The 14,332-nt window shown below is 45.9% G+C and overlaps 2 protein-coding genes across 3 annotated transcripts in view; one reads left to right on the forward strand and one right to left on the reverse strand.

Moving 5' to 3' along the window:
• The window catches only part of ANAPC15 (anaphase promoting complex subunit 15), a 65,193-nt gene that overhangs the window by 28,057 nt on the left and 22,804 nt on the right, over positions 1 to 14,332 (forward strand). The gene's annotated exons all lie outside the window — the stretch shown is intronic.
• On the reverse strand, positions 2,450 to 6,763 carry LOC133099309 (folate receptor alpha). The gene is made up of 5 exons (XM_061202900.1): positions 6,686 to 6,763; positions 6,427 to 6,600; positions 3,397 to 3,585; positions 3,061 to 3,196; positions 2,450 to 2,909 (listed from the first exon to the last, which is right to left on the reverse strand). Exons 2-5 carry the CDS (start codon positions 6,586 to 6,588, stop codon positions 2,623 to 2,625), a joined length of 774 nt encoding a protein of 257 aa, XP_061058883.1. The 5' UTR covers positions 6,589 to 6,600; positions 6,686 to 6,763; the 3' UTR covers positions 2,450 to 2,622.

Consider the following 14,332-nt stretch of genomic DNA (forward strand, 5'->3'; position numbering starts at 1 on the left):
TGGCCAACAGGGAGGGATACAGTCAAGCATCCACTGTGGAGCCGATCCCGAGAGTATCTGCCTGGACTGGAAGCTTAATACCAGCCAAGTTAGCCATTGGCATCCTTGTGGACCCCGATCTGAAGGCTGCCCTGTGACTTGACAAAGATGAAAGGAAGGTCTTTGGCCCTGCGTGGGTGGGGGCTCTGGGCTGCAGGGAGTAGGGGTGGGAGAAACTGGGGCTTTTCCTGAGTGCCAGCCCATGGCATATGCAGTCGCTTATCACCCATCCTCACAACTGCGAAAACTGCGTTTCCCAGGCAGCAAAGAGGGGCTAGAGCTGAGTCTGATTCCAAGCCTGGCTTCTTTCACAAAGAAAGGAGAGAGCACTGTGAGGGCATCAGAGTCTTGAGGGTTGCAGATCCAGTGTTTCTTCTCTGGCCTCATTTCCTGCCCTTGCTCTCTTAACTTCTGTCTTAGCCACCTAGAAATTCTGCTGTGCTTCTATCACCTCCAAGCCTTTGCACTTCCTGAGCCCTCTCCCTGGAATGCCATTCCTCCACCTAGTCTGCTTGGCAAACATTATGCTTTGGAAGCCTTCTCTAACCTTTCTGGGCTTCCACGGAACTACGCCACACTCTGTGCTCCCCTGGAGCAAACCCTCAGCTCACTGTTCTAAGAGTTACTGGTTCTCACATCTGTCTGCCCCCACCAGACAGCGCAAGGTACTCAACTCCCTTCCTGTCGGCCGACACCGGCAGACTGGGTGTTCAGAAGGCATCTGCTGACTGACAGAATGAGTGCATGGATTCCTTCACTTCCTAAGCACCTTCTCTGTGCTAGGCACTGACCCAGGCCCAGGGGATCTGGCACAAAATGTCATAGACATGGCCCCTGCTTTCAGGTGTGTATGTTTTGTTAGGGAAAAGTCAGACAGTAAACACAGTGGATGGATATCTGTACAAGAGGACTTCTTTTGGTTGAGTGGTCAGAAGTCATTTTAGTGGGGAATTAATTGTAGGTTGAAATCTAAGTGGCTACAAGGAGCCAGCCTGCAGAGTATAAAAGAGCATCCCAGGAACCCTGAGAGAGAATATTTGGAGTAAAAGCCCCAAAGTGAAAAGTGTGAATGGGGCTCATATATGGGGAGTGTGGAGGGGGAATTAATTTGACACGATATCTAAGTGGTGGAGGGGGGCTTCCAGGCCACTGAAGTTTGGTTTTTCCAGCAGACACCATGGAAGAGCATTAAAGGGTTGGAGAGGGGATGTCACATAATAAGACATTTTTAGTGTTTGTTTTCACTTTTTAAAAAATGTCCATCAGATAGTGAAACTCCAGAGTGAAAGTGTGATGGTAAATAGGATACCTGCAGTCCTCAAAGTATCTCCCTACAACATACTTATTAATTACAAAGGGTGGGAAAAGTAATGGAGAAACCTGGCAGACCCAATCTCAACCAAAAGATCAGTTAACATTGTCAGGAATGGGCAAACCCAACACCATGTGCCCCCCATCATGATGCACAAAGGGGACACGGTATTGCTTTTGGGATACTTGTGTCAAAAATTCAGAACCTCAATCTGATGAGGAAACAGATAAACCCAAAATGAGAGTTATTCTACAAAATAACTGGCCCATGCTTTGTAAAAATGTCAAGGCCATAAAAGAACTTCCCTCCCTCAAATATCCATCAGTAGGTGACTGAATTAAATGTGATCTATACATAGAACGGAATATTGCCCAGCAATGGAAAAGAATGAATTAGATCTTTGTAGATCAATATGGAAAGATCTCAAAAACTGTGTTCTCATGGTAAGAAACATGGCAAGTGAAAACTCCACTGAGATGCCCTTTATCCCACCTGTCAGTTTAGAAGAAAATCAGCTTAGCAGAAAATTCAAAGTTTAACGCTACACTGTGTTGACCAGATTGTGGGGAAACAAGTCTAGTGGGGGCCGCATTGATATAACCCCTGTAAAATTGTAACTATCAAAATTTTAAATCCAAATACTCCTTGACCCAGCAATCCCTCTTCTGGAATTCAATGCTATAGCATTCTACTATGTGCATGATTTTTCATTGTAGAATTGTCATTTTTAAAAAATGGAGACAATGCAAGTGTTCATCATGGGGATCTGCCCACTAATATCTCCATCCCAGCCCACATCTAGTAAGGGAAGGAAAGGGAAAGAAACTTTCAGGAGCCTGGTAACTTATCTGCCAATCTCTCCCCAGCTTCCCTCTACCAATTCCCTTGTTCCCTTGTGGTATACGAGGGGGCATGAGGGGGAAGGCTGGTGCAGAAGTAAGAGCCCCAGGCTAAGGGATCAACTTCCACCCCCTACTTGCTGCTGAACTTCAAGCTAGTCCCAGTCCCTCTTTGGGCCTCTCAAGAGGAATGATGAAGCAGTGAGGCATGCCCCCACCCCCAACCCACTCATCCCCAAATTATTTATAAGGCACAGGACACACATAGATATATCTATTAGAATAGGCTGTCAGAGGATCCCCGCAGGACCTTGGATCAGGAACCAATGACCAGGGTATTGTGAGTCCTCCTCATCTGAGAGAGTGGAGCTGGGCTGAGCTGAGGTTGGGTGCAGGCAAGGAAGGTATCCAGGTGTCAGCAGTGGAAACAGCTTAGCCAAGGAACCAGCGTTGCAGTATCTGGGTGAGGTTGAGCAGGAGAGGTCCAATCCCCTGGGGCATGGCCCCAGAATTTGTGGTCTCAGCATAGAGCCTCGCCACCTCCTCGTTGGGGTTGCCCTGGGCCGGGTCGAACCACATCTGGATGCAGCGGCCGCTGCCCCGGCCATAGTTGCTGACTTTGTAGGAGTGACTCCAGATTTCATTGCACAGAGCAGCAGGCGTGGGGAAGTAGAAGTCAAAGCGGTGGCAGGCAGCTCTCACTGGGCACTGGTTATACCCTATGGGGAGGATGGAAGACCTGTAGCCACTGGGTCCAGAACCATCTCTTGTTCCACCAGCCCCACAGCCTCAAATCTCCATATACTCGTTCCACACACACCCCCCACCTCCAAACCCCTCCCTCCCCCCCGCCCCTGCCCAGGCCCTCACCTGAGGTCCAGTTCCAGCCCTTGTGCCAGTTGGTCTTGCAGGTGTAGGAGGTGCGGCAGTCTTCCCACCAGATCTGACAGTCCTCTTTGCAGAGGGGCACGTTCAGGACCCGCTCTTTGCGCCAGCTCTGGTTCACCTGGGGGGAGTGGGGGGGAGGGAGGGCTCGAGTCAGCCAGGTATCTCAGCTGCTACAGCCTTGATGGGGTCCAGGGCTGGGGGAGGGGGCGGTGCCTCTTCCGCCCTCAGTCCAGAATTCCTGGACCGCGCCCTCCCTGCAAGTGGCCTGTGGGCCCTGCCCTCTGCTGAGGTTCATGTCTGTGGGGATGGTGCTCATACCTCCTGGATCCAGGGCCCCAGGTTAGGTGAGCACTCATAGAGGCAGGTGTCCTGAATAAAGTGGCGCTTGCAGGCGGGCTCCATCTTGCCACAGTGATCCCAGTTGAATCTGTACAGGTAGGAAATATCCTTATGGGCTTCTTGGCTGGTGTTGACGGAGCAGCAGGCGTTCTTCTTCCAGGGACTGCACTGGGAGGGAAAGACATGCGACTAAGGCCTTGACCCACCATGGCCATCTCCTCCAGATTCTGGTTCCTCTGCCTCGGGTAGGTCATCCAGAGGAACCCTCGCTGGGGAGGCTGCCTCTAAGCCTGGCCTTGAGGAGCCCTCATGGTGGGGTAGAGGCAATAATAGTATTGACTTTTAACAGAAAGTAACACCGGGGATGTGGGAGACCTGGGGAACCATTGTCTGGGGGAGCAATTATTATTTGTACATCTCTAAGCAGTTTACAAAGTTATTTCACGTTATCTGGGTTATTTAGATTACTCATTTTGCACTGAGACAGTATGAACTGAGTGCAGGCACTGTGCTGGGTGCTGCGAATACTGTAATGAACAAAATAGATCAAATCTCTGCCCTCCTTGCGCTTGTGGTTTTAGTTAGGGGTGGGGAGGGGGGAGACAGAGAACACTGGGGGCACTGAAAATAGCAGACGCAAAGTCCCTGAGGCTTTTGCACTTTATCTTCTCAGTAACCCAGTTATGGAGTAAAAGATCGTTACTCCGATTTTTACAGAGCTTAAGTAAGCTGCACCCCTTGTGGATGGTAAGGTTAAGGTTTTACCTCAGGACAGAGAGGAGAGGGAGGAGCCTGGTCTCGGGCTGTGGTGAGGCGTGGAGGGGAAGGGGGCCAGTCTGGCTCTCTCAGGGTCTGGAACCCCAGGCGAGGGGACTCCTGGTAGGTCTTAAAAGCAGCGGGGCAGAGGGGCAATGACCACACATAGGCCTGAACATGGGCCTGACTAAACGTGGGAGGCAATCCTAGAAAGGTGAATTCAAGGCAGGTAAGATGGTAGAAGTGGTGGAGATTTCTCTTTAGAAATTGCTGTAGGCTGGGAGTCAAGAGCTGAGCGATCATGAGCCAATTGCTTAAAATGTCTGAGATGAACTCTAGCATCCAGGCTCAAGTGAGAAGGGAGATGTGACAGGTCTGGGCACTCAGGAGAAACTAAGGAAAATCCCTGAGGGTGGATCCAAACCAACCCCTCTCCAATAACCCAGCCCACGCCCGGGGCTGCTGCCACAGAACCTGCTTCCAGGCCTCCCCAGCTTCGTGCATGCAGTTCCTTAGGTGCCCAACTCTTGGTCGCCCTGCAAGACCCCATGCACCTCATCCCCGACCTGCCAGCCAGGGTCAGTGGTTTCTGCCTCCAAAAGAGTTAGTTAATATAATGAAAAGCGGGGAATTCCCTGGCGGTCCAGTGGTTAGGACTCCGCGCTTTCACTGCCAAGGATGTGGGTTCAATCCCTGGTCGGGGAACTAAGATCCTGCAAGCTGCGTTACACGGCCAATAAATAAATTAATTGACTAAATTAAATATAATGAAAAGCACTTCCTGGCCTATGCTAGAGACTCAGCAAAACCAGCCACTACCATATAGCCTACATCCCTCAGAATTACAATCACCTGACTCCCTCCAAGGTCTGTGTCTGCATCATTTCTTGGCAAAGAGGAAGTGCTGCTTAGCGTTCTTTAAAGCAACCTTTAGAACTTAAAAAGTTCTGGGAATTCCCTGGCGGTCCAGTGGTTAAGACCCTGCTCTTTCACTGCCGAGGGCCCAGGTTTGATCCCTGGTCAGGGAACTAAGATCCTACAAGCCGTGTGGTGCAGCAAAAAAAAAAAAAAATTCCTAAAAAGAACTTTAAAAGTTCTAAAAATGCAGTGATGGGTATGGACTTTCAGTTTGGGAAGATGAAAAAGTTCTGGAGATGGATGGTGGTGATGTTTGCACAACAATGTGAATCTACCTAATGCTACAGAGCTGTACACTTAGAAATGCTTAAACAGCAAATTTTATGTTATGGATATTTTACTACACACACATGCACACACACACAGAGCAAATGAGCTGTTGGAGATGACTCAGAGGTAATGGGCTGCTGGACTTCCCTCTTTTCACCTGGAGCCCCTGGAAGCAGTCCATGCCAGTCTTTCCCTGGGAACACCCCAGCCCTCCAGCAGTGTGAAGCCTTGTAGGGAGCAGAGGGGGTGACCGGAAGGAATGAGATATCGGCATCTCTCATGAGCCTGGAGTTCAACTTCAAGCTCAGATTCTCTGAGCTGCTTCAGGAGCCTTCCCTATGAAATGGGAACTCAGGCCTCACCTCCCCTTCTCTGTGTGCAGCAGTATCCTTGGTTCTGGCCACACTAGACTTGCCACCGCTTGTGCTGTCACCCTCCAACCCGTGTACATGCTGTCCTCTGCTAGGCTGCCTTTTCCTTCTTTGTCTTCCTGGAAAACTCTTGCTCATCCTCCAAGGCGAAGGCCAATGGTCCCTTTACTTGGAAGTCTTCCCAGCATATCTGATTTGTCACTGTCTCTTCAGGACCTAATGGGGGGTGGGGACCTGGCCTGTTTGTAGTTATTTGTCACATCGTGACCATGAGGGACCTGTCTCTTCTACCTTGACTTTGAGTTCCGTGGGCTGGCACATAATGAGCTTGGGAAAGGTTCCACCAGTCCCTCTCCCGGCACCTGCTAATGACTGGCTTCTCAGTTCCCACATGTACCTGTGCCCTCTGTGGGCCTATTTCCTCATTTGTATAAGTAGAGACCACCATCCACCTACCAAGGAGGCCTTTTGGACATATTCACGACAAGGTGTGAGGAAAACACTTGGCCCATAGAGGGTGCTAGATAAATAGTCACCCCAGTATTCTAGTGGCCTCCTGAGAGAGGTCCACCAGGATCACCTCAGCCACCCTCCTGCCTCCATCACCTGCCAAAGCTGATCTTCCCATCTCCCTAACTTCTCCCCTTTTTGGGGTCAGCCCTCTCCCCTACCCCAGACCCCACTCCATCCTCACCTGGTCATGTAGCTTGTCCTCAGGGCCTGGCTTTGTCTTGTGGTGCTTGGCGTTCATGCAGACGTTGAGCAGGTCTGTCCTGGCCTGTGGAGTCCTGGGCTGGGCACCCCATGCAGCAGCCACCAAAGCCAGAAGCAGCAACTGTGTCATCTGCCAGGCCATGTCCACCCACTTCTGCCAGAAAGCCACCGTGAGACTCTTGGTCAGATTTCCTGTCTCCCCCCCAGCCCAGATCTTCTGGCCTCCCCACCCAGCTTACCCCACAGCACAGATGAGCCAAGCGATGAACGGCCTGGAGAGGTCTGGGCCAGATGGTAGGAATCCACCCCCACCTGAGGACATTTTAACACTAGCTTGCTCTGTGACGTGGAGGGAGCCACCACCCCTCTCTAGACATCCCCTTCCGGATTTTGCCAGCCAGTATTTCACCCACAATCAGAGGGTCCCGCATAAGAGGAACCACAGGGCATGATCTGCTGATGGGGTTGGGGAGTGAGAGGAGGGGCGCCAGACAGGCTGTGCTTCTGCTTCCTCAACCCATTCCCACTAGCCCAAAGCAGTCTAGGTTTAGGTGCCCAGAGATTGCCAGTGGGGCAGACAGGAAAGCTGACCCGGGGCCAGATGAAGGCCGCTGAGCCATTCAGTTCTTGCTTAATGTCCTGGACCATGTGCCAGGGGAGCTGGGAGTAGGGGCAGGGCTATGTGGAAAGCCAGTGAGACTGCAGGCCCAGAGAGCTAAATAAACCCCAGGTCCTTACACCTCGGCAACCCTCTCCAACCCCCGCGGACGGGTCTTGGGAAGTTCCCCGGGCAGAGTCAGGCCTAGACCTGGGGGAAGGCCAAGAGGTAAGGGGAATGTGGAGGAGAAACTGAGCCAGAGTAGTGGGTGGTGGGGCACCAGAGGAAAAGCCTGAGAGAAACCAGCCTCCCAGGGCACCGGGGAGCTCCCACCTTGCCTCTCCCCTCCTGCCTTTCCTCCCTGTCCTGCCCTTACCTCTGCCCTCAGTCCACCTGGGATGGTAGAGTGTCTCCCCACCTCCCCACACTTTTTTATAAGCCCATCCTGACTGCTTGATCAGCTGCTCTGTCAAGGAAGGCTGGAGGCTTTGTCTAGGAAACAGCTCAATGGTCTTTCAGTTAGGGGCCAGTTAAACAAATGATGGTACATACACGCAATGAGATTTAACCTGGTGAAAAAGAATGAGAAAGCTCTTGATGTACAAATATGGAAAACTTTCCAAGTATATTGTTAAGTGAAAGAAGAAAGGTGTGTACACTTATGGTCAATTAAACTACAACAAAGGAGTCAAGAGCATACAATGGAGAAAAGACAGTCTCTTCAATAAGTGGTGCTGGGAAAACTGGACAGTTACATGAAAAAGAATGAAGTTAGAACATTCTCTAACACTATATACAAAAATAAATGCAAAAAGGATTAAAGACCTAAATGTAAGACTGGAAACCATAAAATTCCTAGAAGAAAACATAGGCGTAACACTCTGACATAAATCGCAGCAGTATTTTTTTGGATCTGTCTCCTAAAGCAAAGGAAATAAAAGCAAAAATAAACAAATGGGACCTAATTATATTTAAAAGCTTTTTCACAGCAACGGAAGCCATCAGCAAAATGAAAAGGGAAACTACTGAGGGAATTCCCTGGCGGTCCAGTGGTTTAGGACTTTGCGCTTCCATTGCAGGGGGCATGGGTTCCATCCCTGGTTGGGGAAAGCTGTGTGGTGCCGCCAGAAAAAAAAAAAAAAGACAACCTACTGAATGGGAGAAGAGATTTGCAAATGATATGGCCGATAAGGATTTAATACCCAAAATATATAAACATCTCCTACAACTGGACACCAAAACAACATACAACCCGATTTAAAAATGGGCAAAGACCTCAATAGATATTTTTTCAAAGAAAACATGCAGATGGCCAACAGTCACATGAAAAAATGCTCAACATCGTTAATCACCAGGAAGATGCAAATCAGAACCACGGTGAGATGTCACCTCACACTTGTCAGGATGGCTATCATCAAAAAGAACACAAATAACAAATGTTGGTGAGGATGTGGTGAAAAGGGAACCCTCATACACTGTTGGTGGGAACGTAAATTGGTGTGGCTACTGTAGAAAACTGTATGGATGTTTCTCAAAAAACTAAAAATAGAACTACCATATGACCCATCAATTCCACTCCTGGATGTATATCCAAAAAAACAAAAACACTAATTTAAAAAGATACATGCACCCCAATGTTCATAGCAGCATTGTTTACAATTGCCAAGATATGGAAGCAGCCTTAGTGTTCATCAACAAATGAGTGGATAAAGAAGATGTGTACGCACACACGCACGCACACACACACACACTGGAATACAACTCAGCCATAAAAAAGAATGAAATTTTGCCATTTGTAAAAACATGGATGGACTTGAAGGGTATTATGCTGAGTGAAGTAAGTCAGAGAAGGACAAATACTGTATGATATCACTTATATGTGGAATCTAAAAAATACAACAGGGAATTCCCTGGCAGTCCAGTGGTTAAGACTCCACGCTTACACTGCAGGGGGCAAGGGTTCGGTCCCTGGTTGGGGAACTAAGATCCCACATCCCACATACCTCAGGGCATAGCCAAAAAAAAATTTTTTTTAAATAAGATCAAAAATACCACAAACTAGTGAATATAACAAAAAAGAAACAGACTCACAGATATAGAAAACAAGCTAGTGGTTACCAGTGAGGAGAGAGAAGGGGGGAGGGGCAACATTGGGGTAGGGGCTTAAGAGGTACAAACTTTTATGTGTGAAATAAGCTACAAGGATATATTGTACGGCATAGGAAATATTGCCAATATTTTATAATAGCTATAAATGGAGTATAACCTTTAAAAATTGTGAATCACTATATTGTACACCTGTAACATATAATATTGTATATCAACTATACTTCAATTTTTAAAAAAAAGAAAGGTGCAGAAAGGTGACAATAGAATGCAATCTTTTGTGTAAAAAAGGAGGAGGGAGAATATATGTGTTTGCATAAGAAAATTTTGGAGGGAGTTCCCTCATGGCCTAGTGGTTAGGATCCCGGGCTTTCACTGCCATGGCCCAGGTTCAGTCCCTGGTTGGGGAACTGAGATCCTGCAAGATGCACAGCACAGCCAAAAAAAAAAAAAAAAGTAAAGAAAGGAAGAAAGAAAGAAAGAGAATTATGGAAAGATACAAAAAAAAATTTTTTTAAGTGGTTGCTTGGGGAGAGGGCACGGCTTAGGGATGAGACTTTCCTCTGTAAACCTTTCTATGCTGTTTTGATTTTTGAACCATGTGAATATACATATACCTTATTGAAATATACATGTATTTATGTATATTTATATAAATATACAAAAGGTTGAATGGAAAAATAAGATACAGAATGATGCCTCTGATTTGATACCATTTATGTAAATTTGAGTAACATGATTAACAATGTAAACAATGCTACATATCAGTTATGGATGCTATACATATGTTTACAAAAGTATAAACATGAGGCTACCAATAGTCCTAGTTCCTTGGGTATACTGCCAGAGAAATTCTATGCATTTATGCCACACATATCCCATTTTTATGCACAAATGATGGCATACTGTTCTATGCTTTCCATTTTTGGATACTTTTACTATACATTTATGCTTTTCACAAAAGAAACAAAAACCTCGTGAAATCAAATTATCCACACTTATACACTAGAGTATTATTGTCACATTTGATAGCATAACCTTCAAGTTACTTCTTTGTGCTTTGTACTGTCTGAAATTAATTCAAATGCTCTCTGTGGCAAAAAATCCTTTCATTAACCATTATAACAAAAAGTTAAGAAGGAAAAGTTCACTTTTGCAAGCTAAAAGTGCTAGATTCTCAGTCTTCATTTCTCAAACATTATTGCAGACAGTAAAACTGCTACCTCACTTAGGAAGACACATGGTACTGCTCTGGGGTTTTTTTTAGTAATGTATATGGATATTTTCCCATTATGATTTGGGAAAACCTCCAAATCCTGTCATCACTTACTCAGCTAGTAGAATGCCTCTCCAGGGGGCAGGGTCTGTGGTTTCAGTCCTGTTCTCAGTACATGGTCCTGCTGCAGGTAAGTCTGAGGTGACAAGGTCAGTGTCCAGTTATGAGGTGCTCACCTTGCCCCATCTGCCTGCCCAGGGCTCCATCAGTGCTGAGTGCTGGACCACAGTCAGCAGTACCCGGCCCTCCTTCCATTGTACCAGCCTGTGATCTTCAGTGTGTTCCTGGTCTTCGTATCTTCAGTTTCTAAATAGGGACGTGTATGTCTATCTGTCTTCCTTCTCTTAGGAGTAGTTTGAAAGTATTATTTGTAGCCTACTAAACATTAATGTACATAATCACACTAGTAGTCATATACTGAGAACTACTTTATACCAATTAGAATAATAGATGCTTTACTTACACTGTTGTGTCTTGTAATCCTCACAACACCCTGCAAAGTTGACATTATTCCCAGCATAAGGATGAGGAAATTGAGGCTCTGGGAACTAGCTGAATTCCCAAACAGCTAGAAAGTAGAGGAGTCAGGATTCAACCCAAGTGGGTTTAATTGCAAAGCCCATGCGTTTTCACTGTAATACCATCTCCAGATCAAATGTTTTATTTTCCTACCTTACCTACAGGAAATTTGGCTGAGAAACCACAGCCTGTGTTTACTTTTTAGAACAATCTTTAGAGCCTCTCTCTCTCTCTTTTTTTTTTTTTTTTGGCCGTGCCATGAGCGGCATGCGGGATCTTTGTTCCCTGACCAGGGATCAAACCCAGGCCCCCTGCAGTGGAAGCGCAGAGTCTTAACCACTGGGCCGCCAGGGACGTTCGAGCCTCTCTCTCCAGAAACCTCTTAGACTGTACAGTTATTTTTTTAGTTCTGCTAAGTTTTGCCAAATAATGCAAATAAGGGAAATATATTTTAGAAATAAGAGTATCGTGTCACCCCATTCCAACCAGAGATAAGCTTAGAAGTTCTTTCTAGTCATATTAGCAAGCAGGTATACAAATCATAAATGACACAAAAAGGAAGAACATAAGCTTTCCTTTGCCTTTTTGAAAAAAGCTAAGCAAATACACAAATAAATATATAAAGGCAGTCCATGCCTGCATCAATGATGGGAGTATGCTGGAGAAACTCCCTGGTGGTCCAGTGGTTAGGACTTGGCACTCTCACTGCCAACGGTGCAGGTTCGATTCCTGGTTGGGGAACTAAGATCTTACAAGCCACGTGGCGCAGCCAAAAAAAAAAAAAGTATGCCAAGAACCAAGGGTTATGATTAATCTAATCTCTTTCCCACGTGTGATGGGTTAAAAAAAAGGAACAAATTCTTTGACTATTGAGAAGTGAGGTCTGTGTCCCCTTCACTTGAATGTAGACAGGCTCTGTGACTGCTCTGACCAATATTATATGGTGAAAGTGACACTCTGCCGGTTTCTAGCTCCAGGCCGTAAGGGACTGTTATGGACTGCATGTTTGTGTCTCTCCAAAATTCGTATGTTGAAACCGTCTGTCTCCCATGTGATGGTATTAGGAGGTGGGACCTTTGGGACCTGATTAGGGTTAGAGGAGGTGATTAGTATTAGATGGGATTAATGCCCTTATAAGAATCATGAGAGAACTTGCCTCATTCTGCTCTCTACCATGTCTGGATACATTAAGAAGTCAGCAGTCTGCAACCCAGAAGATGGTCCTCACCAGAACTGGCTGTGCCAGCACCCTGATCTCAGACTCCCAGGCTTCAGAATATTACCAAGTCCAAGCTTGTACTGCTTGCCACATGACAGGACAATAAATTGAGAGACGAGTTTTTGGGGCAAAGAGTAGCAACTTTATATGGAAAACCGGCAGGCTAAGATGGTGGACTAGTGTCCCAAAGAACCATCTTACCTGAGTTTGAATTCAGGCTTCTTTTATACTAAAAGGGGGTGGAGAGTATGGCAGGTTGTTGCAGACTTCTTGGTTCAGGAATCCTTAGTTCTTGCAGCTGTCCAAAGTCTGCTCACAATGTTCCTATAAACCTGCAACAAGGCAATGGTTATTTTCTTTTCTAAATTAATTAATTAATTTTTTTTTTGCCACACCATGTGGCTTACAGGATGTTAGTTCCCCTACCAGGGATTGAACCCGCACCCTTGGCAGTGAAAGCCTGAAGTTCTAACCAGCAGTTGCTATTTTTTGTTCTGCAACTTTTTTTTTTTTTAAATATTTATTTATTTATTTGGCTGCACCGGGTCTTCGTTGCGGCACGTGGGATCTTCATCGCCACGTGTGAGATCTTTGTTGTGGCACCCAGGATCTAGAGCTGCGGCATGTGGGATCTAGTTCCTTGACCCGGGATCTGACCCGGGCCCCCTGCATTGGGAGTGCCAGAGTCTTAACCACTGGACCACCAGGGAAGTCCCTGTTCTGCAACTTTTTATCTCTATATGAAGGGAAAAGTGTTATACCTTTAAAGGTCAGAGCCTCCAGAATGGGCTATCATGTATATTTCAGGCTATAAGCAACGTTCTTTACAAAGGTGCAGAGCCAGCATGAGTAAGCATGGGCAATAGAGCACAAGGGTTAGAGCTAAAGGAAGAGATCTGACATGGAGTCAGGTTTGTTCTTGTCTGTTATAAGAACTGTGAGAAATAAATTTTGGTTGTTTAAGCCCCCCAATCTATGGTATTCTGTTACAGCAGCCCAAATTGACCAAGACAGGGAGTGGCAGCTTCTACTTCCTGTATTTTGGAATACTAGCTCTTAGATCCCAGAGACACCATGTAAGAAGACTGACCACCCTGCAGGAGAGGCCACATTGAGAAGCCCAGGGACTACACAGAGAGGAGGGGGCCGCAGTTGAGGCCTGCCTTCCAGCAATTCTTGCCCAAGTGCCAAGCACATGAATAAAATCATCTTGGATGCTCAGGACCAGCTCAGACACAAGCCGAATACCACCAAGTGACCCCAGTCACTGCAACGTGGAGCAGAACGATTATCCTGCTGAGTCTTGCCCAAATTCCTGACTCACAAAATCTTGAAATATTATAACATAGCTATTATTGTAAACCACTAAGCGTATTTTATTTTTTAATCTTTATATTTTGTGATAATCTTTGACTTACAGAAAAATTGCAGAAGTAGTACAGTTCCTGTATACTTTTCATCCAGTTTCCCCAAATGTTGAAATATAACCAGAGTACAATCATAAGAAATCAGGAAATTGGCTTTGATTCAATTCTATTAATTCATTTATAAACTTCATTTCATCTTTGCCAGTTTTTGCACCAATGTCCCTTCTCTGGTCCAGGATCCAATCAATCTATGAATCCAGATGGCATTTAATTGTCCTGTCTCTTTATTCTCCTCCAATCTATGACAGTTCCTCAAACTGTCTTTGTCTTTTATGACTGACACTTTTGAAGAGTACTGGTCAGTTATTTTATAGAATGTCCCTCACTTTAGGTTTGTCTGATATTTCCTCATAGTTAGGTAGAGATTATGTATTTTTGGCAAGAAAATCAGAGGAGTAATGTCCTTTTCGCACTGCATCATATCAAGGGATACATGATGTTGTACAGGATGCTGGTAATCATTTGGTTAAGGTGGTTTTTCTACCATATAGTTATTAGTTTCCCTTTGTGAGTAATCAGTATTTGGTGGGAAGAGACTTTGACACAATGTAAATATCTTCATCATACTTTAATCCACTTATTTTAACATCCAGTTTTGCCTGCAACAATAAACCACATAGTTATGAGATGGTTTGTTATGCAGCAATAGATAACTGGTAACACTGTGATAGTACTGCCTTTTTCAGGGTCTCAAATAATTTGGCTTATAACTATAACCCTAATACAGTCACATAGCAGTTA

The sequence above is a fragment of the Eubalaena glacialis genome, chromosome 10 (genome assembly GCF_028564815.1).
Source record: "Eubalaena glacialis isolate mEubGla1 chromosome 10, mEubGla1.1.hap2.+ XY, whole genome shotgun sequence".
Lineage (NCBI taxonomy): Eukaryota > Metazoa > Chordata > Mammalia > Artiodactyla > Balaenidae > Eubalaena > Eubalaena glacialis.